Below are 26,554 nucleotides of genomic sequence, written 5' to 3' on the forward strand. Positions count from 1 at the left end.
TGAGGCGGGATGCGATGCTGAGAGTCAGGTTGCTGGTGCACAGGAAGTGTGCAGTGGACCGAAGTTGCTGCGGCTGTTAGGAGGATGGAGGGGCAAGACTGCTGGGTGTCGTCATGTTCTGGTGTGACGGGAATTAGGAAGCCCCTGCAGCACTGCCCCGGGTAGGATGTGACCGGATGAACCAAGAGCGGTAGGTTTGCTTGCTCTGCCGTGCTGGGGGCTTTATCTCCGTCATCGTGTGCCTCTCCTTCGCCCTGCGCGGAGCTGGGGGACTTCATTCTCCGCGGCTGTGAGGGAGGTGACACGCACCTCCCCAGGGCCACCCGGCCACCTCTTGGGAAGGCAAGGTTTGAACCCAGACCTACCTGGTTCCGAAGTGTAGGCTCGTTCTCTTTCTGTTAAACTGTCCTGACCTGGGAAACCATCTATCGGGCTGATGACCCTATGGGGAAGCGGTGGCTGGCTCAGGTCATTGGCGCTGTTACTGAAAGGTGGGTGGGTTCCGACCCCATTCGCCAGAAAAAAGGAGGGGGAAGAAGAGGAAAGAAGATAGTAACCCAGCAGTGGGAAAAGAGACAGAACTCGGTGATTGGCTGTCAGAGGGAAGAGGATGAGGTGAGTTGGAGGTGATGGTGCAGCTGGAAATGAAGGCATGAACTGGTGGTCCCTACGTTCCCCACACCTGGGTTCAGGCTTCAGAAAGCTCAGGCACCATGGCTGGAGTCCCCAGGTTTCTCGGAAGGGTAGTTTCCTGTATTTGGGAAGCTTGTTGTCACTTCGGGGCTCACAGGAGTCATGCTGGTGAGAGGGACATGCTGCCTGGCTAGTGTTTGCGTTCTGGTGCCATCCGTGCCTTTGGGGGCTGGAGGGGGAGTGACCTTTGGGAAGAGAGATGCTTGCTTGTGTTCCTCAAGCCTCGGTCTGCACTTAATGCCTTCTGGGACAGTGCCGCTCCCACCAGTGTTGAAAGACCAGTTTTTAAAATTGCAGCAAATAGGACTACTCTTTGTTTTCCATCGCACTGCACAGGCTTCTCATCGTGGTGGCTGATTGTTGAGGTGCAAGGGCTCCAGGGGCACAGGACTCAGTAGCTGCCGCAGGTGGGCCCAGGACTCTAGAGCAAGGCTCGGGAGTTGTGGTGAGCAGGCTTAGTTGCTCCCTGGCATGTGGGATCTTCCTGAATCAGAGGTTGAACTCGTGTTCCCGGTATTGGCAACCGGATTCTTAACCACTAGACCACCAGGAAGGCCTTGGAGTGATACTTTTGTAAAATAAAATAAGGATTACTAGGAAAATAAACTGAAAGAGACATTTAGGAAGCAAACTTGGATTTTTTGTTATTAGATTCAGTGGGTATAAAATCACTCTGTCACATTGCCATTCTAAATGCTTCTTCTCAGTCTACTTAATTTTGACTGCAGACTACTAGACTACTCATGGTCTGGTATATTTTGAGAGCAATAATCTAGGAAGAAACTTTGTTAAGCAGATTAGTAAACAGGATGATTTTGGAATATTTACATTGTTCGAGAGTAAAAATTGTCTTTCAGTTGGCATTTAAAATACTGTAGATGTGTGTTTGTGTAATCTAATGACAGACAATATCTTTCAATAAGGTTCCCTATTAGGGGCAGGAATGCTAAAGAACCCTTCCAAGAACTGAGGCTGATATTGTGAGGGATCCATGAGTTTAAAACTAGTAGCAATATTTGGAAAAAGTGGTGCTTTAAACTTCTCTGTTCTTCTGAGAATCACTGTTTCTTTTGCTCATTTAATTTGTATTAGTTTGTTTTCTCTGTTAACATTTGGCTTGCCTCTGAGTTGTTTTTTATGTTTTGGTGCTTAATTTTATGTATATTCTTTCATGGGGTAGTTTCTTAAACACACTGCAAAAAAGAAGTCCCGGTCGTTGCGTGCGCTGATGCAGAGATCATGGGGTAGCTCAGTGGTTCTAATTTCAGGTTTGAGTTTTGACTCTCGCCGTCAGTGTGTCTTATATTTTGGCCTGTTTTTACTTTAGCTGCTGTTTCCTTGCACTGAGGTCATTTGCCGAGTTGTTCCCTTAGGCTCGACTTATCTCCCTCCTTCGGGCTGAGCCGAGGAGCTGCTTACCCCCAGCTGGCCTCTCCTGTCCGGACCCCCCGCCTCTGCCGTGCACCCGCCTCGTCACACGTTACAGGACGCTCAGGCCCCGCGCACAGCCCGCTTCCCCTTGCTCCAGAGTTGGGACTTCTGTAGACCACACTCTGCTTGCCTCACCTTCCGGACAGCCGGTTCCCAACCCGGACCTTCTGGGGTTGGGAAGAGAGGTGCTCCCCCCACTCCAGCTGCGATGAGGCAGGGAGGGTCCTCCGTGCGTGTCTACACTCCTTTGCCCTGGGTTCCCCGGGCACTCGTACCACTCAGCTCCAGACTGCCCGTGCTCGGGTTTTGAGCCTGTCATCGTGAGGTCCTCTTTTTTACACACTGCTAGTAATCTGACAGACCTGGATACTCAGTCATTGTCCCAGGCCTCTTTGGAAGAACGAGATCTTCAGAACCCGCACTCATAGGAACCAGAGCTGTGAGCCCCAGAATTGCACACGGGGCCAAGGCGGGTGTTTCAAGGAGACGTTTGGTTGTCTCCACCGGTGATTCTCCGATGGCAGGGGAGGGGACGGGTCACCTTCATTCAGCAATGACCACCCAGCATGCTGGATTGCACAGAAGGTTTCTCATGAGGAAAAAGATCCTGCTTTTAAAGACGGGAGGCACTTTGAAAAATCACATTTAGCCCAAGCCAGAAGTCAGACTCTGGAGAGTACTGTGTGTTTTCTCCCTGCCCCCTTTACGGGAAAACAGGCTTGGGCTCCATATCCGGCCCTTCCGCGTCTTTGGTAGGTACGGGGACCTCGGCTGGGTTATTTAACTTCCCTGAACTTGTTTTCTCGTCTGTAAAATGGGAGGAAATGTGGTCTCTTTTGAAGCATTATGATAAGGATTAAGATGATGCCTGTACCAAACTTGGAGTGTGGGTTCGATGAGTGAAAGCCCCCTGAAAGCTAACGCAGAAGAGACTGTGACCCGGTGCGGGAGTCACTGCCTCTGTGTTCACTGGCCGCAGCCCTGGTTCTCAGCCTGAGCAGGCGTCAGGATCACCTGGAAGGCCGTTGTAACTGCAGCTTGCTGGGCCCACCCGCCCACCCTGGTGGTTTGATTGATTTGGTCTGGGGTGGCGCGGGAGAAGGTGCGTCTCTGAATTTCCAGGTGACCCTGCTGCTGCCTCCGCTGGTCTGGGGACCACACTTTGAGAACGACTGGGCTGCAGGTAAACTCACCGATGAGCTTGTAGGTACTGGAGCTGTGTTTGAAAGCCGAGCTTTCATGTGGTTAGAAAATGCTTGAAACACGTTTTACAAACACTGAATTTAGTATCCCAAGGATTTTTTTCCTCCTGAAGTCCAGGAGTCTTCATTAAACATATGTGAAGAAGAGTAAGTTGCGAGAGTAACAGTTAAAAACATATTATGGACAGTCTAACAATATCATATTGGCTGAGGTATGTGAAAGTGCTTTTATAAAATGCTGGAAACTGCAAAAAGAATTTATAAAAATTAAAATATTTCAATATTTTAATTTTTAAGATTGAGCATCATAATGGAGTATAAACTAGTGTGACTTAGAGTTCTCATCTCAATGTGCTGTTTACCGTGTGTATTTTTCTCTCTCTCCTCCAGGCTGCTGACTTGAGTAAACCAATAGATAAAAGGATATACAAAGGAACACAGCCTACTTGTCATGACTTCAACCACCTCACAGCCACAGCGGAAAGCGTCTCTCTCCTAGTCGGCTTTTCCGCAGGCCAAGTCCAGCTTATAGACCCAGTCAAAAAAGAAACTAGCAAACTATTTAATGAGGAAGTAAGTAGCCCCCTGCCTTAGCTGTTAAGAACCCCTATAGGAATGTATACGTTCTTACCGAGGGTATGGGCCTTACAATTTTACTGTGAGTGAAGCCCATTTTCCGTCCTCAGCTGTCCTACCTAGTATTACCCAAGTTTAAATGTGGTGCGTTAACTTGTTGACTTTTACCTGTTCTTTATTGGGCTAACTGTTTTTTGTACATTTTTTTATGTTCAGGTGTCTATAGCAGGTGTTTTAAGAAAAATTGTTTTTATAATGGAGATAAGGACAAGACTAATAGCTTGATCTTTATGTAATTTAAATAAGAAGATAAAGAATTCTAAACTGTATTCACATTGCCAGAAAATTTCATGCAGCTCAAAGAACTTGCTAATATTTCCTTAGGTTTCGCAAATGGTAGATAAAGTTTTGATGTGTGTGTTTGACAGGCATACATCTGAGAATTTGCTCTCTTGCTCTTGAAAGCGTTTGCTCTAACACCATCTCTGGTGTGGTTAGAAGTCCTGGCTTGAGACTGGCTGCCGTGGCTCAGCTCCTGCCTGTGTTGTGCTGTGTCCTGGGATTCCTGGCGTCTCCAGTCTCATTCTTGAAGGAGCCCAAGAGATCTGAGCTGTCTGTTCAGGAACACGTCAGAACCTTTAAACCTGGGCAGATGGAAGTTGCCAGATAGATTATATCTTTAAAGGCTGTTGGAGTGGCTTTTCAGTCCAAGTATTGCCATTACATATCTGACACACTTCCTCTGCTGTTTGAGTGTGACTTTCCTAGTAAATGGAACGGACGAGGTCGGCTTGCTGAGTTAGAGGCCTTGGCTGCAGTCTCCTTGTAACCTCAGCCCTGGGATGACGAGGGTCAGCTCACCTGAACCCCTGTCAGGAAGGGCAGGAGGTTTTGCATTGTTGCATGGTCTTAAAGTTATTAACTTGAAACAGAAGTACATTATAGACTCTGGTTTTTAAGAAATAACTTTGTTTGGGAAGGAGTACCCCACTTGACAAACTGCGGTGAAAACTCTGATTCTCTGCGGCCCCCGTGGCGCGTGCTGCCATGTGTGCCCAGTGTCCACCCACGGTGCCCCTGTCGGACTCGGCCAGCGGCTTTGGTGAACTCTTCTGAAACATGCCATCTCCTCTTCTAGTTTCATCTGGGTTGACTGGAACAAAACTTGCCATCTGGACTGACAAACTAGAGAGGAAAAGTATTTAATCCCATTTTCTGTTAAAAAAAAAAAATCTTGGGCAGCAAATTATTCTGTTTACCTGAGCATTTTATTAACAGCATCTGAGGGAGTGATTTCTGAGTATCTGGATGATTTTGAGAGGAGGGTGATGGCGGGGAGAGTGGGGACACAAAACTGTACTTCTCTGCGTTCTTAATAGAAATGGTGAATTTGGCATCCTTGTGGGGGTCTGTTTGTGTTTAGGTGGGGACATTTTTTCAAGGGGGAGGGGATTAGAGCCATGTAAAGCGTGGTTGGTAAACAAGGTCGGGAGGCCACCCGGCTGTGGATGGCACAGAATGCCTCTTGGAGAACAAGAAGGATTTGTGTGCCATCGCTGGAGGTGGGGGTGCAGCAGAGGCCCCAGGGCCCTGAGAGTACTCAGATGCGTCAGCTCGCCCCATTCCTTACTCAGGACAGCTGGGAGCCACGGGCTAGAAAGCAGCTCCCCACCCTCAGGGAGTGAAGCGGAGTTACCTCCTACTCTCTGTACATTTTATTTGGAAAGTGGCTGTTCAAAGTGAGAGGATTGTGTGTGGTTTAATGTCAACTTGGCATTTAGAGCTCAAGGCTGAAATTGATTGCCCTTCACAGTGAGGGTGTTCTTTGGCCATATGGATGGCATTCTCATCAGATTTTGGTCAGGATGTCTCAGAGACAGGGTCGTCGGAGGTTTGTTTCTCAGAGGGTGCTGGGGATGGTGGTCGAAGCAGTGGTTAGGCTGTGCTTTGCATTCGTGTGAGACTTGGAGGTTTCCAAGTATTTCACCTGCTTCCTCTGCAGGGAGGGTGGGCTGTCGTCTCTACCGTGCAGATAGGGAATTAGAGAGAGGGTAAGTGAGTCGTCCAGACCCGGCAGCAATTTGATGATATATTTGGATCCAGATATTAATTCCACGCGTCCTTACTGGCCATAGATTGTAAGCCCCATCATAGCTGGTTGCCATATGGGCCTTGTCACCTCCAGAACTCACTGTTCTGTGAGATGGACAGGGAGGATGTGAAGTGTGTGTTATGAACAAAGTACCAAGAGAGGTGGGTGTTAACTGCAGTCTTTAGGATGTACCAGATATCATAAAATAAAAACAAAAATTTAGTGGGGGGAGTTTGAGAAAGCTTCCAGAAGGGGACATTTGACCTGGGTTTGAAAGATGCAGAGGAGTTGGAGGAGGATGAGAAGGGCCTTCGAAGCTGGCGAAAACAGCTTAGCATGTGGAGGAACATGAGGCAGACATAAGGGTCCAGACCTCAGTGCGTGGACCTTGGAGTGGCCGGAGGTGAAGCTGGACAGGTGAACCGGAAGCAGATTGTGAAAGCCTTTTGTGACACTCTGAGAAGTTTGGATTTGACGCTGGAGGCTGTGGGGCAGCTTCGGGGGTTTTACTTAATGAAGGGAGTGACAGGATTAAATATGTTTTTTTAGAACTCTTGTCAGCACTTGGGGAAGGTGGATTGGAATGAAGATAGCAAGACGAGTGAGGAGGCTCTAGTGGCTGTCCAGGTGAGAGCTGAGGGCCTGACCCCGAGTTGGGGCCGTTCCCTCGTTCATCCGCTGCACTTGGTGGCCGAGGTGGCTGGCCGCGTGCAGAGAGCACTCCCTGTATCTCCCCTTCAGAGGCGGGGGAGTGTGAAGAACGCCACACACGGCACACACACACACGGCACACACACACACACGGCACACAAACACACACACACAGCACACACACACACACACACACGGCACACACACACGGCACACACACACACACGGCACACACACACACACACGGCACACACACACACGGCACACACACACACACACACACACACACACACACACACACGGCACACGGTGGTGACGTGTGATGTCAGAGGAGACAGTGGGGCTGAGGGAGAGAGACAGACACAGTGGCCTAAGGGATGGGACGGGGGGGCACTTCTCAGAGGAGGTGGTATGCTGTGAGCCTCACCTCACGTGAGAAGGCCCGCCAGGTGTGCAGCTGGAGTTGCAGCATTCTCACAGGAGGGAGGGCAGGGGCAGGCTCTGTGGGAATGAGCCTGGGGCCAGGAGACCTGGGAGAGGTGTGGAGTGAGGGCCTGGCCTGGGTCGCCACTTGGCCTGCGTGCTGGGATCTCACACAGGGGGGCAGCAGGTGGTCTGCTTGGAGTTTTTGCAGATTACTCTGGCTCCGTCTTGGAGACGGAGTTGGAGAGATGGATGAGCAGATGCTGGGTTTCTGGCCCACTTGGCGCGCTGGGTGAGAGGGAAGGAGCAGGTGCTAGAGCAGAGTGAAAGGTCAGGGCTCCTCTTCCTGCTTGTCAAGCTTGAGAGGCCAGTGGGGGTTGGGTAGGTGGATCTGGAGCTCCAGACTAGAGGTAAATTCTGGGAGCGGTCAGCATATAGATAGTAATCACATCCCTGAGATGAGATGGCAGGTCTCGGGAGAAAGCACAATAAGAGCAAAGACATGTCTGCTGCGTCCTGGACATGTCTAGGACTGAGCCCTGTTTATACTCTGAGGCTCCAGCCATCTGTTCATTGCCTGCAAAGGGCATTTGCAACAGTCAGTTTATTACCATGAAATTTGCAGACGCAGAGTGCGGTGGCTAAGAACGTAGGTCCTTGAACCTGAGCGCCCAGAGCACAGACAGCAACTCTGCCCCTTCCTGCCCGCAGGGTGTGGGTCTGTTCCATTGTGTCTCCTCAGCCGGAAGGTGGATAGACCAGTCCCCAGCTGGAGGTATGGTGAGGATGAGAGGTCTGGGGGCCTGGAGCACCAGCCCTGGGGAGAGCTCGGGGAAGTTGCACGCACGGGGAAACCCAGAGGTTCCTTTCACCGGGGGTTGGAGGAAAAGCTGCTTGGGAGGTGAGGTAGCAGCAGTTTTGAAGGAGAAGCACAAATAATTTTCCAGAACAAGAGGGTAAGAGCAGGGCAGCACAGTCAGAGAAGGCACACTTGTCAGGTGATGGGGACTGTTTATCCTGACTGCGGTGTCTGTCTGTCTGTCTCCCTGGTCTGAGGGCTGCTCAGCCTCCCGGGATGCACGTGCCCACATGTGTGCACACACGCTGCAGCACTGGGTACTCCAGCCTTGCCTCCTTTCCGAGGGCGTCTGCTACATGAGAGAAGAGTAGATGTTTGGGTGGACGGGTAGGTGGGTGGGTGAGTGGAAATGAAGTTCTAGAAATCCACGTTAGACCAAAGATGGATGAAAATTTCTGTCTGGGAATAGAGTGTATCTTAAAAGGTGATTTTTCTGCCCATTGAATAAAAAGTTTTAAATACTTGTTTATACAAAAAATTGGGACAGAGAGAAGTACCAAAAAGATGGGAAAACATGACCTGTGAATCCCAGTGCTCACTGGTAGCTTTATCATCTTTGTGATTTTTTATGTTTTCTAGGAGGTGAAATTGTCAGACTCACACCTTCCATTAGGGATGCTGGCAGCCTTCACCTCCCGGTCTGGCCCTCAGTCCATCCAGTTCTTCTTGGGCATCAAAGGTGTCCTCCGGGCCATCCTGGCCACAGCAAGAGCTTGGCTGCGTGCCAGTGGAGCCCCGCCCAGGGGGAAGGCAGGACCCTGCCCTTCCAGCCTCCCTTCAGGAGTGCCAGTCTGAGGCTGCTTTCTGCAGTCCTTCAGGCTGGGCTTCGGGCTGCTCCTTGGTGTCACCCCTGTCTCTGACGGGCCTTGGAGCATCTCATGTTCTCTGGTCAGTGTCTTGGCACTTCTGATGAGCTCCCAGACCATGCCCCCTCCTTCATAGTAAGAGCTACTAGTGGGAGGGGGTCACCCAGGTCAGCATTCAGCCTTGCGTGGACACCCCAATGGGGTGTGGATCTGCTTTTTCATTACTAATGATTACAGTGTATTGGGGAGGAAGAGACGTAAAGTGGCAGTTTCTGTGTGGCGATGAACTCAGTCCTGTTCGCCTTTGTAAAAGTTCTCATTATATCAGGACTGAGTCCACTGACTAGTAACTTGAGAGGATTTTCAGGTGTGTCTGATTGCTGGGTAGATGGAAAATCTCAGAAGACCTGGTCATCTCAGCCTCTGGCATCCCTGGCGCGTGATGAGAGCCCCTGTCGTTGACTGACTCCTCCCTCGCAGGTTGTGGCCAGGGCAGTAGGGCACAGGCTGTGGGCTCCTTGGTGGACAGCCAGCCTGCTGCTGCCCGCGGCTGGGCCTTCTCTTCACCTCACGCCCCCGGGGCAGGGAGGAGAGGGGCCCAGTTCCGCAGTATTCCGTCTAGTTACCCGGCCAAAGAGTGGTTCTGGGCACATCGTTAGTCTTGTTTCTGTTGCTTTTTTTAATCAAAGGAAGGAAATGGGCATGTAATGATCTACTCCTTGAAGTTTTAACATTGATAAAAGTGACATTTGATCCTCTTTCCCAGGCTTTGAAATCCCCTCTCCTGTTAGTGCTTCCTGAGGGAGCAGCGTCTGTAAGTGCTTTTACAGAATAAAGCCCTTGGTCACTGTTTTTGCTTGTGGCTACATTGTGGCTTTTCCAGTAGCTGCTGTGGCTTTTGAATTGTTTTAGTGTTTTTGTTATAAATTAATACCTGCATTATAAAATGCATACCCATCCCTCCCCAATAATTTTTTTCCTGCTTATCATGTTGATATCAGTGACAAATAAAGAGTGTGTGCTTTAGAAAGTTTCATTTTAGCAGTGATGGCTTTAATATGGTTACAGGTTTATTTTTATTCTTGTTTCCTTTATACTAGTTTCGTATAGTTAGAAAATCTTGTTTGTGAATGCCATTGATGATGGTTGTTTCGATGCTTGTTGGGTTTCTTCACTGGATTAATTTTAGAAATGAGATGGTTTCTTCTGCATCCAGAATGGGTGATTACCAGGGAAGAGAGTGGGTGAGGGAACCCACTTCCTGGGCAGGTATCTTGGCGTGCAGACCTGGCATACTAATGCTCAGATTATGGACATTACTGGATTTTATGGGAGTGATCATGGCAGTAGGCCTTGGAGCGTTTTGGTGTTTTCCTGTTTAATGGAGAGCCCGGCGGCAATGCTAGGCGACCTGAGAGCCTGCCTGCTGTATCCTTCCCACTGGGTGGCCCCCCTCAGCCTCTCCTCTGCAGCCTTGGAGCAGGGGCTGGCTTCTCCTGGCCCCACCGCCGACCCTGTGCCGAGAGTGGGGCGTGGGGGCGGGGAGCAGGGCCCCTGGCCTGGCCCACGCTCACAGTGGCAGTTCCTTCCTCTCCTCACGGGACTTCCGGCTTGTTTTCTCTGCTTGCCTGGGTTTGGGCCCGCTCACTGTGAGGCGCTCGTCCCCAGAGTTTACACCCTGCTCCTCTTGGGCGCCTCCTGCCTTGGCCATCTGAGTGTCACATGTCTGGCGGTCGCTGTCCACAGCCAATTTCCCCGTCCTCCCCGCTCATCTTCCTCAGCTCCTTACTCGGTGGGGGCACGTGGACTTCTCCCAGCATGACCGCCATCCGCTCCTTTCTGCCACACCTCTCCCAGGCGCGGCCCCTCAGCTCTGTTCAGAAGCCTCCCCCGCTCCGCCCAGCCTCACCCACTGGGAAACTGTCCGTCCTGCCACCGCCTCTGGTCGAGTTTAAGAGCTTCTTGTCTGGGGACAGTTGTCACAGGCTCCGGGGCAGTCTCTCTCCACCCGCACCGTTCTCTGCCTCCCGATGGGGGATTCCGCTTGGTTCTGTGACTTCCCTTTTCAGATATCTTCGGTGCCACCACTGTTTGCAGCAGCATTGCTGCAGTTTGAGCCACAAATTCAATTTAAAATTCTAATAGCCACAGTAGATCATTTAAAAAATAGGTGAAGTTGATATTTTATCTGATACATCCAAATATTGTTTTAGCAGCTAATCAATATAAAATTATAAATGAGGTGGTCTCCATAGTTTCCCAGGTCTTCTGAGTTCAGGGTGAACTGTGCCCTGCGGCCTGTCTCACTCTGGGCCAGTCACTCTCAAGGGCTCGGGGCTTCAAGGTCACAGCCCAGAGCCCTTAGCCTGGGACTCCGTGTCCTTGAGTCCTGGCTCACGATTGCATATCTGACTTCCGGCCCTTCTCGGGTGCGCCAGTGGACAGGGGTGCCGCGCACGTCCCCGAGCTGCCTGCGCCCAGCGTGGGCGCCTGCCTCTCCCCGGCCGCCTCGCCCCTCCTCTGCCCAGCAGCTCCTCACAGGGGACCTCGGGTTTTGCCAAGAGTGTTTTTCCAACATAAACATGTGCTCGTCCAGCTCAAGGCCTCATTGAAACTGGAGAATTGAAGCACAGCAGGGAAATCCCATTCCTTAACTTTGAGAACTAAGATGCCTTACCCTGTTTACTAGACATTTTCTAGAACAAAAGTACACCCTTAGGGTTCTGAGACTGGGCTGCATTCGTTATAGTTATTGAACAGGGTGTTCTAGGTATTTGTTTCTTGATTTCTGTTCTTTTTGTTAAACCCAAACCAAGAACAGTATGAAATAATAGCCCAGAGCAGCTTGGTTCAGTGACTCCTAGCCAGCCTGGGATGCATGTCCCGCACCTCACCTGGGGCTGCGCCCTGGCCTGGCCTGACTATCGGGGCTGAGAGGCCTGTGCCGGGAGTCGCCTGGCGGGTCTCCAGGACGACAGTGCGTGGTTCGCTCCCTGTCTGCACCCTCGCTGCCCTCCTGCGCGGACGCCCTGCTGCCGCCTGCAGCCGCTGTCCGCTGCCCTTTCCTTCTCGGCTCGGCGAGCTCCCAGGCCAGGGCACAGGCCCCCCAGGCACTCCTGTGGGGCTGAGTCCCTCCCTCCCCATGCCTGCTTGGTGTCCGCTCACAGCAGACCCTGTCCATTCCCCTCCTTTTCATCCCTCGTGAGCGCGAGTTCCCGCAGGAAGGGACCGCTGTCGGTGGCGAGCAGTGTCAGCTTGTCGTCTGTGCTCAGTGCAGGAGTGAATGGGCGGGAGTGGGTGGGGAGCGGGAGGGCCTGCAGGAGCCTCGCAGAGCCTGTCCCCTGGGGGGTGGCAGGGCACTCCTGCCAGCCTTCCTGTGGACAGCGGGACACCCGCACCCTGCTGGTGGGAGTAGACATTGCCGCATCCTCCGTGGGAGGTAACTTGGCGATCCCTGTAAACAGTCACCAGCGCGTGTGCCTTCTGACCCAGCCGTTCCACTCGGCCTGGACCCTGCAGATGTGTGTTTGCAGGTGAAAGCCGACGCACGCACTGACGCACGCACTGGTTAGTCTTTGCCACATAAGTGTCCGTTAGCGGGAGCTTTTCAGTTACAGCTCAGCGCGTCCGTGTCGTGAGTCCTCTGCACTGTAGGAAGGAACGAGGAGGCTGTCTTCGGACGAGTACCGACGGATGCGCGTGATGCGTGGCTGGGTGAGAAAGCACAGGTTGCAAATGGTGCAAAAGAGGAAGCTGGGTCCACATGTACCTATACTTGCCTTGTCCAGACAGGAAGACCCTGGGAGACAGACAGGAAGTCAGCAACAGTGATTCTGGGGTGGGGAGACGGGTGTGAGTGAGGCTTTCGGCTGGACACTTGTATATGTGAATTATGACTGTGTTACCTGTTTAAAAAACAAAAGCTTATGTCGGGGTCATCCTGAGGACGAAAGAGTGTGTGTGCAGCGCGTCGTGCTCAGGGCCTGGCCGCAGAGCAGATCCTCGGGTCAGAGGTCAGCACCGCCGTCCCGACGGGCCCACCAAGCGCCCAGACCCACGTGCCCTGAGACGAAGAGGACCTTGTCCCCGCGTTTGCACGCAGGCTGGTGGCAGGCTGAAGGGGCAGAGCATGGGAGAAGCCCTTTCCTCAGTGGAGTTGGAGCTGTGGGCCGTTGATTTGGTTGGTTTGCAGGTGGTGAGGTGTGCCGTGTCTGTGGTGCCCCAGCAGGGCGCGGAGGTGGGCTCAGGTTCAGCCCCTAAGTTATATCCGCGTGTGTACTTAGAGCAGTCTCAGCGCTCCTTTTAAACATGGAATACTCTTTAAATGTATTTTGGCACTCCAGTAACATGTATTTTAATAATGGTGCCATGATTCTTTATCTCCATACCTCACAGTTGCAGAGAAATGCCATTTTTATTTGATAGCATTACAATTTTGAGTTCTAATGGAGTCATTTTTGCTGTCTTTTTAAGCCAAAAAATAAAACTTTTTCCTAACCATAGTGCTAGATATTCTTGTGTCCATCCTTAAATGGGGAAATGTTGGAAAGATTGAGATGAGGCTTGGTTGTGGTGAGATGTGAGGTGCAGGAGTTGAGGCCACACGCAGCTGGGCAGGGAGCGGGCAGCAGCCTGGCTCCCAGCTCGAGTCGCTTCTGTAGCTGCCCCGCGAGGCCCTGGCTGGGAGGTGAGCCTCACGGCCCTGGGACCCTCGGCCCACAGGCAAGTCACAGTTCGAGAGGCAGCCTGGGCCCGCTGGGTACAGCAAGGCCTGGGGGCTCATAAGGTGCCCCCGACCTCCGTGGAAACCCTGGCAGAGCCGCCTGGGCTTGCAGGTGGTTGGCGCTGGCGCAGGTCAGCTGCTATATCGGCGGGTCCCAGGCCGGAGAGGAAGGACGCGAGGGTGACCGTGTGGCTGTGAAATCGCAGAGCTGGTGATACCCCCTGCTGCTTGTAACCCTCGCCCAGCGCGCTGTCCCCAGCCCCTGGCCCTTGCACCTCATGGGGTCAGGGCTCCCCGCTTCTCCCTAGCCGGGGACAGGTTGACCACCTCCCTTCCGGGGCCTCATTTTCTGTGACTTTCTGTAGAGATGCAACAGACGCATGGCGCAGAGCCGCCCAGGCAGGAGGCCCTGTGTCTTGGTGAGCTTCCCGTTCCTGTGGTCCATGCCCCCTGAGGCTCAAGTCGGGGAATCCCAACCACACAGGGGAAGTGGGAGCGTGATCGCCCCCCAAGCCCGAGGGCTCCCAAGGCACCAGTTATGGAGGTGGCAGCAGGACCTGCTGAGAATTTGGGGGTCCTGGGAACTCCCAGTGGTTTCTAGTGCTGTGATTTGGGGGCCGGTGAGCCCCATGCAAAGTCTAAGCAGGGGCACATAGGTGGGGGTCATCCTTTGAGGAGTTGCTGCTTTTGCCTCTTATTCTTTTGATTTTAAAGGCAAGATTCCTGATCTGTGCCTGATAAAGTTGGTCAGTGGATCAAAAATAAGCGTGGGGTAGAGTGGTGGTGATTAGGTGTTAGTCACCTGTTAATGTTCTTAAACACCGCCTTGTTCCAAAGAAGGTGGAGGGATGGCCTATAAGGATACACACAAGACAAGGATGGTGAGTGAGGCAGTCAGTGAATCAGGGCTGAGGTCAGAGCCCAGGGAGCTGTGCGTTCCTGTCCTGGGTGTTGCTGGCTGCACATGGACCGACCCCCAGGAGTCCGAATGGGTGGGTGCAGTGAAGACGGGCCCCAGGGGCGGTGAGGGCATGATGCAGCAGAGTGGTGCGCCTGGGGAGGCCCAGCACTCAGCCGGGGGGCCCTCGAGGCTTGCCCGGGGGCCGCGTAGCAGGGACGCTTGCAGGTGCTGGAGTCCCAGACCCCGGGCTCCCGGAGTCAGACGTGTGACACGCCCAGGGCTGTCCTCCCCGGCGCCTCCCGCGCCTGGCCCAGTGTCACGCGGGCACAGACTAGGCTCCCAGCAGGAGGTGTCGACTGACACCCTCAGCGCAAGCCAGTGTCCTGACACCTCCGTGCAGTCCTAGAAGGCGATTCCACAAGGGGCCAAATGCCCTTCACTGGCCTGCCCGCGGGCTGGGGCGTGGAATGCCTGGACGGACGTGTCCCTTCTCACCGAGAAGCAGACAAGGTTTCTTGCTGGAAACGTAGACCTTGAAAACTTCTCCATTGTGATAACGTGTTCTCCTTTGTCTTCACAGAGACTAATAGACAAGTCACGAGTAACCTGTGTCAAATGGGTTCCTGGTTCGGAAAGCCTTTTCCTAGTAGCCCACTCGAGTGGGAACATGTACTTGTATAATGTGGAGCACACTTGTGGCACCACAGCCCCCCACTACCAGCTCCTGAAGCAGGGGGAGAGCTTTGCCGTGCACACTTGCAAGAGCAAATCCACGAGGAACCCTCTCCTCAAATGGACGGTGGGCGAGGGGGCCCTCAACGAGTTTGCTTTCTCCCCAGATGGCAAGTTCTTGGCGTGTGTGAGCCAGGACGGCTTCCTGCGGGTGTTCAACTTTGACTCGGTGGAGCTGCACGGCACCATGAAAAGCTACTTTGGAGGCTTGCTGTGTGTGTGCTGGAGCCCCGACGGCAAGTACATCGTGACGGGCGGCGAGGACGACCTGGTGACCGTCTGGTCCTTTGGAGACTGCCGCGTGATCGCGCGGGGCCATGGGCACAAGTCCTGGGTCAGCGTGGTTGCCTTTGACCCCTACACCACCAGCGTGGAAGAGAGCGACCCCATGGAGTTCAGCGGCAGCGACGAGGACTTCCAGGACCTTCTTCACTTCGGGAGAGACCGAGCGAACAGCACCCAGTCCCGGCTGTCCAAGCGGAACTCGACCGAGAGCCGGCCCGTCAGCGTCACGTATCGGTTTGGCTCCGTGGGCCAGGACACGCAGCTGTGCCTGTGGGACCTCACGGAAGACATCCTCTTCCCTCACCAGCCCCTCTCGCGCGCGCGGACACACACGAACGTCATGAACGCCACCAGCCCCCCCGCGGGCAGCGCCGGGAACAGCGTGCCCACGCTGGGCAGCGCCGCGCCGCCCCCGCTGCCGCGGTCCAACAGCCTCCCGCACGCCGCCGTCTCCAGCGCCGGCAGCAAGGGCAGCGTGGCGGACGGCGCCATCGCCGCTGGGGTCAGCAAGTTCGCCACGCTCTCGCTGCACGACCGGAAGGACAGGCACCACGAGAAAGACCACAAGCGGAACCACAGCATGGGACACATCTCCAGCAAGAGCAGCGACAAGCTGAACCTCGTCACTAAGAGCAGGACGGACCCCGCCAAGACTCTGGGGACGCCCCTGTGCCCCCGCATGGAAGACGTGCCCTTGTTAGAGCCGCTCGTCTGTAAAAAGATAGCACATGAGAGACTGACTGTGTTAATTTTTCTTGAAGACTGTATAGTCACTGCTTGTCAGGAGGGATTTATTTGCACATGGGGAAGGCCTGGTAAAGTGGTAAGTTTTAATCCTTAATGCTGCACCAGATCTAGAACTTGAATAGGTAGTGATTTTTTCTTGCGGGAGGGGTGGGGTGTACAATGAATGTGAATGACACTTCTTATTCTTAATGTAAATCTAAATGCATCAGAGCCATAATTTTGGATACTGCATGCCATATAATTCCGAATCATTTGATAATTCACCTTAGAACGTTTAAAAAATATAATCAAACTAATTGCCAGCCAAGTCAGTCACCCTCCTGCGAGTATAGAGTCCCACGGTTAGCCTCCCTGTATTAGACTATTTCGATTTTAGGAAAATCATGCCAGTGTGGGGAAACAATGACTTTAAAATGCTAAAATTAAAATTTCTGCTTTAACTGGAATATTTTTGCTTAACTACTCAATTAGAATATTGTACACCTGATCAGCGTGTATGTTCAATACAGACGGCCATTAATTGTCATTTATAGTCCAATTTTTTATCTTAATCATAAACTGTTTAGGAATCTATGAAATTTAACTTTAGGAACAAAGTGTTCAGCAGGGTTGATTGATATTATTTTTACATTGTTCTGGCAATCCACAGAAAGAGAAGAGCCTTAATTTTTAAAACCCATTTTAGTCATTTTATGACAATTAAAATTGTTTAATAAACATCTTTTTTCAAAGAAGCAGTTTGTAGCACTTTGATTGAGATTCTGTGCAGTGACTGAAGCACCCACGTTGCCCAGAGCCTGGATGGCCGCCGTGGGCTGCGGCCCAAGGCCGCTGGCCGGGCCGTCAGAAGTGCCTCTCGCCACACAGCCAGGGTCTCGCATGGTGGATGTGATTTGCTTATGTTTTCTCCAGCCAGGGGAAGGAGATTTTCTTTCTCTTTTTTTGTGGGGACATTGGTTGGGTTTTTGTTTGCTTTCTCTTAAGCGAGGCACGTGACCACAGGCCCTCATGAGCCTCCTCAGCTGTTCTGTACAGGCCCCAGGGTTCAGAGAGCTTCCCGCCTCTCCCCCGTTTGGGTTTCAGGTTCCCACCAGAGGCAAAGGGCAGGTGCAGCGTGTCCGTCTTCCGGATCGTTCTTGGAAGGTGCCCCACGTCTGTGTCAGCGGCTCCCCCAGGGGGCCCCCTCCCCGGCTTGGCTGCACCCGCTTCCAGGGGAGGCCGCTCTGTCTGACCTGATTCCTCAGCACAGGAATGAGCTGTAGGCGCAGTCGCTTTTTGGTTCACTGTGGACGCGGTGGCTCTTGGAGCTGTATGTTTCATGTCAAGATAATGATGGTCTTAGTAACTTATTTTGGTCACTTGGGCTTGTATTTCTGTTTTGTACACCTTTGTAATTAAATACAGAGATCCTGGTCATTTATGCTGGTTTGAGTAGTGAATGCGATGCAGCAAAATGGACGCTTGGTTTCTCTGCGGCTCGAGACCCTGGTTGACGCAGCAGCAGCTCTGGAACCCCCGGGCCCCCACCAGTCCCTGCTGCACGCTGTCAGGGCTGGCGCCCCTCACTGTTCGCGGCGGTGTCTGTGACCCGTGACGGCGGAGGCGGTGTTCTTCTGCGTGAGAATTGCGGTCCACGGGAAAGCTAATGTCCTGTCTGCCTTTGTAGATAGTCCTTTGTTCCTAAATGTTAACTGAAGTCAGGTAGCAAAGGCAGCCTTCCTTGCGGAGCATTTCAGCTTTGAGGCTGTCAGATGGAGAGGGAAGCTAACACCCCATGTGCAGTTCTGCGTGCCTGGTAGTATTCCAAGTTCAGTGCCAGAGGCTTGTGTACCTGCATCGTATCAGAAGTTCAGTGTCAAAGGCTTCTGAGGCATTGAGTATGCAGTTTCAAAATTCAGGACTTGATACTGGGCCCAAGTGAAGAGTGGCTGACGCAGGTAAGTGGCCTTTGGGGGTGCGGGGAGAGAATGCATCTCGCATGACTGTCGGTTCTGAGCGCTTTGCAGGCGGGCCCATGTTGCCAAAGCTCTTGTGCTGCGTCGCTTTCTGGCTCCTCCCGCCCTTCATTGTCTGCTGGGTACTCACTTGGGGTGGTCTGTGGATGGGAGCAGGGTAGCAGGGGCAAGAGAAGGGTGTTGTCGGTTGCTTAAAAAACAAGCTGTGAAATGTGCTGCCGGAAGCCTGTGTCCATCTCCTCCACCCCAAATTTAAAAAGCGTTGTCCCTGCACGGGTTGGGGTTGGGGACTTGGTCAGAGACTCGCTCTTGCAGTGTCTGCGGGTGAGTGTGCCCTTGATGTCTGTCTGTACTCCATCCGGGGCCCCAGCTGGGTTTCGGGAGCTGGGGAGGGGCTGGAAGGCCCAGGCTGGCTCTGGACGGGGCAGGGTCCCTCCGAGGCCCGCCCTGTGCCTGGACGTCCGGAAGAAGCCTGCTGCTGTCAGGAGGACGGTGCCGGGGGCTCTCCGAGACCAGGACGAATTTGCTGGCACTTCAGGGAGGCTGGGGGCACGCAGCACCTCTCCACCGCCCCCGGGTTTGTTTTCAGGGTCCTGGCTCCTGTGGCCTGGGGTCAGGACGGGTTGCTTCGACTCTGAGGGGTTCGAATTGCAGGTGTGTAAGGAGCAGTGACCTGCTGAGGGGGTTCTAGGGAGTGGCCTTTGCAGTTTTTCTCCCCAAACTTTAAGCTTCCTCACTGAAACTCTTCCATGTTTCAGCTTAAACATTATCCTGAGCAAAAATATCTTTTCCAACCTCACCTCTGGAATAAAACAGCTTTAGACAGAATCTGTGATGGCTCAGTCGGCATGATTTTCCATCACGCACTGAGACATGTCGATGAAAAAGCACAGAAATAAAGCGCTCAGGGCGGCCCATAAGCCAAGGCCCCCGAGTGGGGGGGTCTTCTCTGCCTGCCCTGCTTGAACTCCCTCTTTTCAATCTTGTAGGAATCCCAGAAGCTAGGGTCGCGTTGTGGCTTGGGTGATTCTGGCTTCTGAACCCCCGGGCCTCCCCAGCCCTGGCCCTTCTCTGCGTTTCTCCTCCCCAGGAGAAGAAAGCCTTGGGAAACCTTGCCTTCCTTTAAAAGCAAATGTGTAAGAGGGAGTAGGCAGACTCTTCAAAAATAATCAGGAGCTTTGGGTTCTAAATTGACTCGCATCGTGGTGAAGAATCTTAATTTCATCTCTGTGCCGGACCTTCTGGCACTTTGGAAGGGTTCTCCTGTGAGCCCTTGACTTGGAACTGAGGATAAAACCTTAACGGAAGAACACTTGAGGAGTGGAAACATGGGAATAAGGCACCACAGTGACGTTGTCCCGGACACCCAGGAGCAAGGAGGAACAGAGTGCTGCGAAGCCTCCTCCGTTCTTCAGGCGTGCGTGCATCCTCGGCGTTCTGGCCCCTCCACTTCCCGTGGGAAAGAAACCGTCAAGTATTGCGTTCGTGCTGGAGATGGGGAAGCTATTTTATTGATGTCCGCACCGGTGGACGAGGTTCTCATCACCTCCTGTCAGAGGGAGGCCTTTGAGTTCTTGGTTCGGAAGCTCAAAGTGTAAGGGGACGCCAAGGGGCCGGTGGAGGGCTCCGGGGAAGGAGGCCTGTGAACACCCAAAGGCCATGTGGGTGGATCCGAGTGTCTGAGGAGGAGCTGGCGGGAGAGGTCGACTGGAGTTCCCAGGAAGGATGCACGTGGGGTTCCATCCTGTGCAGAGGGCCTGGCCGAGGGGGCCTGGCCACTGGCCCCTGGATAGATCATGGGTGGGGGGGCCTGGCCGTTGGCCCCTGGATAGATCATGGGGGGGGCCCTGGCCACTGGCCCCTGGATAGATCATGGGTGGGGGGGCCTGGCCGTTGGCCCCTGGATAGATCATGGGGGGGGCCCTGGCCACTGGCCCCTGGATAGATCATGGCAGGGGGGCCTGGCCGCTGGCCCCTGGATAGATCGTGAGGGGGGGCCTGGCTGCTGGCCCCTGGATAGATCATGGGTGGGGGGGCCTGGCCGCTGGCCCCTGGATAGATCATGAGGGGGGGCCTGGCTGCTGGCCCCTGGATAGATCATGGCAGGGGGCCTGGCCGCTGGCCCCTGGATAGATCATGAGGGGGGGCCTGGCTGCTGGCCCCTGGATAGATCATGGCAGGGGGCCTGGCCGCTGGCCCCTGGATAGATCATGAGGGGGGGCCTGGCTGCTGGCCCCTGGACAGATTATGGGGGGAGCCTGGCCGCTGGTCCCTGGATTGATCATGGGGGGGCGCCGGCCGCTGGCCCCTGGATAGATCATGGGGGGGGGGGGGGCCTGGCCGCTGGCCCCTGTGCACGGGGCCGGAGGGGAGGCGGTTGGCCCGCTGCGCAGGTCCCGCTGTGCCGGGGTTTCCACTCCGGGGCTTTCCTTCCGCCGCGTTGGTGTGTAGGGCTCACTAGTGACCGGAGATGTCTACCTCGGGGCCCACAGCAGGGCAGTTGGCCAGGCCCTCTCCTCGCCCAGCTCACGCACCTGTCACGCTAGGCTGCTTGGGACTGTCCCCTGTCCGGGTCGTCAGAGGGGCTCAGCCCCACGCCCCCAGTGCTGGCCGGTGAGAAGGATGGTGAAGGAGGGGCAGGGGTCCGGGTCTCACCTCCAGAAGCACTGGTACCAGCTGTTCCCACTGAGGCTCAGAGCCGAGTTCATGGGTTCCCTCCGGAGAGGGAAGCGGTCCCTGCCTTTTTATTCATTGCTGCATCTGTTACATGGACTTTGTGTCACAGTTAAAGTTGCTGTCTCTCGGTTTAAATATGTAAAAGGAACTTTTTCTGCATCTTTGGTTTCTGTATACCTGAGTTTATTAAAGGTTACTGTTGTTAGGTGGCACTGTATAAAATTGTATTTTACCTTTAGCAAAAAAAAAAAAAATCCTATGTATTTCTTATTTTTTCACATTTTCATCTGGTTTCTTGAAAACTTCAATAAATTTCATAAAGAGCCTTTCTAACAGGAAATGTTGGTAAATTAACTGTTGCAATAGTTAATGAAGCTCTAATGTCAGCATTGTTACTTTGTAACTTTAAGAAAATCATGCTTTTGTTTCATTGCCCTGGTTTTTAGCTGTTCCCTTGTCATTGTCACAACTAGACTTACACCATTCTTGATATTCTGAAGAACTTCGGGGTTGTCCTCTGTATAATGACATTAAATAAATGTGTGAATGAATTGTAAACGTAGATAATTTTTCAATAGTTGTTTTCACATCTAAGCTTTAAAAAAAAAAATCTCAGTGAACCAAAAAATGAAAAGCTTTTAAATGCTGTAACATTAAGGGCTCTGTTCATGTTTAGAGAACAAATAGCACCAGGAATTGCTACCTCTTATTACTGGATTCTGAGTTTTTCCTAATTCGAAGCTTACTAAACGAAGTGTTTGTTCTGACCATCGTAGGTATTCCTTGTTTTCTGTGACCTTCCTCTAAGCCGAGTCCCCCGTGGGGAAGGACGAAGGCTGACTGCCGTGAGCTGGTGGCCGGTCTCTGCGGACGCCAGGAGGCCACCCGGCCGGCTGGAGCCCCAGGTGGCGGCGGGCAGGCTTCCTCCTCCAAGTCTCGAATGGTTTGGGGGGGCTCTGTCAGCGCCGTTGGGGCCCCCGAGGCCCCCGGTGCAGAGGGAGCTCTGTGAGCGGGCAGCAAGGAAGGGCCGGCCCCTCATCCTGCGCACTGGTACCTCCGTCTCTGGAAGCTTCTCGGCAAGAATTCGGGGCCTGGACCTGCACGTCCCGCCTGGGGCTCGTGGGGGGCTCCCCACTCAGCTGTCGCTCCCCGCCGTCTCGTGGGACATTTGAGCCTGGAACGCGGGGCGGGCGAAGCCTCTGGACACTCCCTGCTGGCCGCCTTTCCCCAGGGTGGGCGACCAGCCTCCCTGGACTCCAGAACCCACCCAACAGTGCGGCCTCCTGAGAGTGGGGCCTTCGCCTGCCCTTGACTCGGAGCTGCCGGCCGGGAGAGATGTCCGGTTCTCCGCCCTCAGCGTGACCCGCTCCTGCAGAAGCCAGACGCCATCTCCTCGGCCCTGGAGTAGCTTTTAGGCCCTGAATTCTAGTAGATTGACGGAACTTTAAAAAGACACAGGTGCAACATTTTGATCTTTTAAAAACCACTAGTTCTTACCTTGAGAAAATTAGTCCCATTTTTTTCTCCCTTGTGTGACTGCCTGTTGAAACAGGCAATTCTGGACCAGATTCTGGACCAGCGGGTCTCTTTCTGAAAAGGCACAGAAAACCTAGGGGCCCCCAGCCCCACCCCATCTAGTGTCAGCAGCCTCTGACCTGCCTTCAGGTGGAAGCCGCGTAACCCCACGCGCAGTCGGAGGCTCCTGGAAGATGCGGAGGTCCGCAGACCAGAGGGGGTTTCAGATCCGCAGCAGGTCACCGGGCAGGGAGCCTGCAGGCCGCGGGAGAGCCTCCTTTCCCCAGCACGGTGCTCACCGGAGCCCGTAACTGAATATTCCCTAAGAATGTTCCCTTTTCCCCAGATGTCTGTAAACAACATCATCATTTTCTCTGGGTGACTTTTGCGGGGTTGAGTGGCCTCTTTGGAGGAAGTGTGTCACCATCCGTGTGACCTGTCAGTGGGCAGGTCAGGGCTGCCCAAGGGGAGTTGCCCCCTGGAGCCAAGGTGGCAGGCTGTGGTGGGCACTGGGCCTGGGGCAGGGTGGGGCCCAGGTGCCAGGGAATGGCCCAGAGGAGGCGCCGGCGGAGTGAGCCCCTTGCTGCCGCTCCCCCCCGCACCCACGTCCTAAAACTGGCTCGTCGAGTCCAGGACCCGAGCCTCACACGCAGCCACTCTGTCCTTTCCTTTGGTTCTCTTATGCAACCGTCTGGGCAGCGGGAGTGGTGGGATTCTTGTGGCTGAGTCAGGGAAAACGTATCCATAGCTCGAAGTGGCCCCGGGGGAAGGCAGCCGGGAACTAACTCTCATCGCTTTTGTACCATCTCTGAAAGGGCCTCACTTTACGGAGACTCAGCCCTTAGTCTCCAGGGGCGGAGGGGCAGTTCAGGGGAGCTTCCGGCAGGCTGCCTCAGACCAGAGCCCCAGGGGCGGGTGCAGGCCCGCCCACAGGTGAGGCTGACCCGGCACCGGACCTCCGCCCGCGGCCCTTTCCTTCGGGGCTCAGGAGGCTGCTGGTCCGTCTGCAGCAGGACTCGTCCTGGGGCCGGGGAAGGCGACTCAGACAGTTGACTGACCAGGCCTGGACCAGTGCCACCGGCCCGTCTGCCGGCCACCCCTCGAGGGCCTGAGGGGCGAGTCCAAGGTAGCCGGGGGTGGAGGGGAGCCTTGCTGGGACCCGGGGAGGCTTCGGGACGAGGCCTGTCTCTGGCCTCCGAGACCCTCACGCTCCCTCTTCTTGCTCTCGGGGCCTCCAATCTCAGCAGCGCCACAAAGAAAGATGTGTTCCATGGTTGTAAATCGTTTTTTAGCTGAAATGTTACTTTTTCTAAACATTCTTATGAAACAAGGTTTAATTCTATCAGCTTAGTATTATAATCAAACCCAAACTAAGAACTGGGGTGTTCTGATCAATTTTCATATGAAATCGCTAGCAGGAATAAAGCAGCAACTTTGGTGAGAACAGATCGGCCTCCTGAATGTTAGACTCAGGAGTTGCCGCTGCTCCTGAAGCGGGCTTCCTTGCTGGGGGCTGGTAGGATGGCTCGTGGATTCCGGGCTGGAGAGAGCTGGTGCTTCAGGGGTGTTTGTAAAGCCCTTTCTTGCCAGCTGTTCAGTGTCCGGGGGACAGACCAGCAGCTTCCCGGCTGTCTGGACAGCTGGACGCCAGCAGGGTCTCTGAGGCCAGATGCTCGGTCCTCCTGAGAAAATCCTCAGGGAGGAGGCAGGCAGAGGACAGACCACCCTCAGGAGCGGCCCGAGGCGGCAGGGGAGCGGGCCCTCCAAACCGTGCTCCCAGTTCACACGTGCAGCCGGCCTCCCCGCGGGAGTGGTCTGCAGTCTCTGACGGAGGCCCGCCAGTGTGATTCCCCTTTTTCTCACTGTCGCCCGGTAACTAGCTTCTAGACGGAAGCAAAGGCTTAAAGAGATCAGGTGACTTTTCACATCTTGTTTGGGATAGTGTTCACAGACCTGGAAATTTGTAGCTTCCGTGTTGCAATACCTGTAACCTTAAGATTATTAATAAATGGATGCCAGACCGTGACGTGCATCCCAGTGAGTGTGAAGAAATGTGAGTGCTGGTGGTTGCATGAGGCTCAGCTCTCTCGGGTGCGTCTTGAGCTCGGGGGGCCCCCCGGCCCCACCGGTGCGGTCCCCACACCCACCGCAGCCGAGTGCCTGCAGGGCCCTGTCCCACGTCCACCCCCACGGCCCGGCCCTCCTTTCCCTACCTGCTGGGCCCTGTGCGCTGGTGCGGAGGTTGGAGGGGCGCCGCCATCACCACCCTCAGCAGAGCGGACCTTGTAAGAAACGCCTCTAGGCTCTGTTCCTGGACAACACTGGCTCTTGGGGACGGGGCGCAGGCTCTGGGCTGCACTGGGCGAGCTGGCCTGGGAGCCGGGGAACCCCTCGGCGGCCCCGAGCTGCAGGCCCTGGGGAGGACAGTGAACAGCCCCCCCCCCCCCGCCCAACCCTGGGAGGTGCCCCTCGCCTTTGGGCAGTGATGCTTCAAAGCACCCAGGCCCTGAGAGACCACTCTCGCCCAGCCCAGCCCTTCCCAAAGCGTGCCAGCCAAGCAGCTCAGCGGCCTCCCCCGAGTTAGGGACTAAATACACAGACACAGAGGGTCTGTGAGAAACCCTGGCTCCCAAACCCACACCAGACCGGGCGTGACCCCGGGGCGCTGCTGGAAGGGCTGGGTGACTGTGACTGTCTCCGCTGCCCCGTGTTTTGCTGGATTAATGGAAACTGCTTTGTTTGCAGGGTTTACTGTCAGCCCCAAACCAGGCCACTTCTCCAGGTGGAACTGTAGTGTAGCGACCCCACACCTGCGTGGACGTCCTCGCCCCGGCCCGCGTCTCAAGGGAGCAGCCGCAGCGCAGCACCGGCCGCGTTGGACCTTGAGCAGCGCCGCGTGGAGGGCAGGCGGCGAGGAGGAGATTGGTGGGCGCGGCGCGCGCGCCCCAGCGAGTTGTTCCCGTTTTTAAACTGTTCTTCTGGGGCTGCAGTAAAAAAGTGAGAAATGAGGTTTTCTTGCTTTTTACTCTAAAATTCAATGTAATTAAAATGTTATATATATATAATTATACATATATACATAGTGTAAAGTAAAAATGTTTCTTGGACAAGAAATCCCCTTAAATCCAACTGTTTATAAATAGTACTTCACTGTTTCTGCACTGAGTATTTTTAATACTTTAGGTGGTCAGGAGACAACCTGGAATGCACTCATAAAGTTGTTACAAGTTGTTTCTTGTAATTCAGGAAGACAAATGCTGCAATCATAGATTTTTAAAAGTTGTTTGCACTTAAAATAGATTAATGCTGTTAAAAAGTTATTTTGAATATGGGTGTAGTGGACCGCCAAGGTGTGGCACAAACATGCCCTTTTTTAATCTGTTAGCATTTATTTTAATACTCTCGCTCCAATGCAGTCAGCTCTGTATTATATGTATAAATAATGTAAGTCGGCAGTTGGGGAAAGCGTCACTTCAGTAAGTAATTTTCATCATCTAAGAGTGATATTTCTAATTCACACAAAGTTAATATTAAAGCTATCTTGAATATACCACTCGTCTGTCTTCCGTTAAACCGGCTCATCTGGGGAGAGCTCTGCTTCTCTGGCCGCTTCCTGCCACGTCCCCATCTTCAGCCTTGGCGGGCCGCGGCATGACTCTGGTTTCAGCGAACCGTTTTCTCCTTACAGCTTAAAGCCCACGAGCCCACCTTCTGTCGTTGAGAGCTCTCACCCGCGACTCTCTGGTTGTGTGTGAAAATGCTTTGTTACCCATGTGGCGAAAAGGGTAATGAGATGACGTGGGACTTTGATTTGGCTGGAACCAGCTGGCCAGCAGCTCTGAGCACAGGTCGGGCCCACACCTGTGTGCGACCCTGCAGGCGACCACTGCGGCGTGCAGCTGCCGAGCGGAGACGCTGCTCTCACAGTCACACACAGCTGAGCCCTCTGAAGGCCTCCATTCGGTCAGGCTCTAAACCGTGGTGCCTAAAACACATTTCTCAGGGATCCCCGTAAACCAGGGGCACGTCCCAGTGATGTCAGGCTAGAAAAGATGCGAACACACTGCACTCACTCCCCTGCCATCATCTATGTGAACATACCCACAGGATCACGCTGCTGTTGCAGAAAAACTCCCATCAGCGCAGGTCTTGGCTTCCTTCCTGAGAGGCGAGGAAGGTCGGGGAGCCAGCTCTCCAGCGGCCGCCTCGTCTCACAGCCGGTCGGGTCTGGGTGTACAGAGACCCCCCGGCGCCCGGGCAGCAGGGCCACGGGGCGCAGAGCCCTGG

General features: G+C 53.9%; 1 protein-coding gene across 13 annotated transcripts in view; it reads left to right on the forward strand.

The window, feature by feature from the left end:
• The window catches only part of WDR20 (WD repeat domain 20), a 65,531-nt gene extending 39,714 nt beyond the window's left edge, over positions 1-25,817 (forward strand). The window contains exons 2-5 of one of the 13 annotated variants that reach the window (XM_061159454.1): positions 3,717-3,899; positions 6,544-6,621; positions 14,938-16,197; positions 25,013-25,817. In XM_061159454.1, coding sequence (XP_061015437.1) covers positions 3,717-3,899; positions 6,544-6,621; positions 14,938-16,197; positions 25,013-25,066 — 1,575 coding nt within the window. In that variant the 3' untranslated portion in view covers positions 25,067-25,817. Of the gene's footprint in view, positions 1-3,716; positions 3,900-6,543; positions 6,622-14,937; positions 16,198-21,528; positions 24,713-25,012 lie in introns of those variants that run through there. The other 12 variants (XM_061159442.1, XM_061159445.1, XM_061159449.1 and 9 more) reach the window with 12 other exon arrangements.
• Positions 25,818-26,554: the final 737 nt, after the last annotated feature.

This window comes from Dama dama, chromosome 13 (assembly GCF_033118175.1).
Source record: "Dama dama isolate Ldn47 chromosome 13, ASM3311817v1, whole genome shotgun sequence".
In the NCBI taxonomy this organism is placed as follows: domain Eukaryota; kingdom Metazoa; phylum Chordata; class Mammalia; order Artiodactyla; family Cervidae; genus Dama; species Dama dama.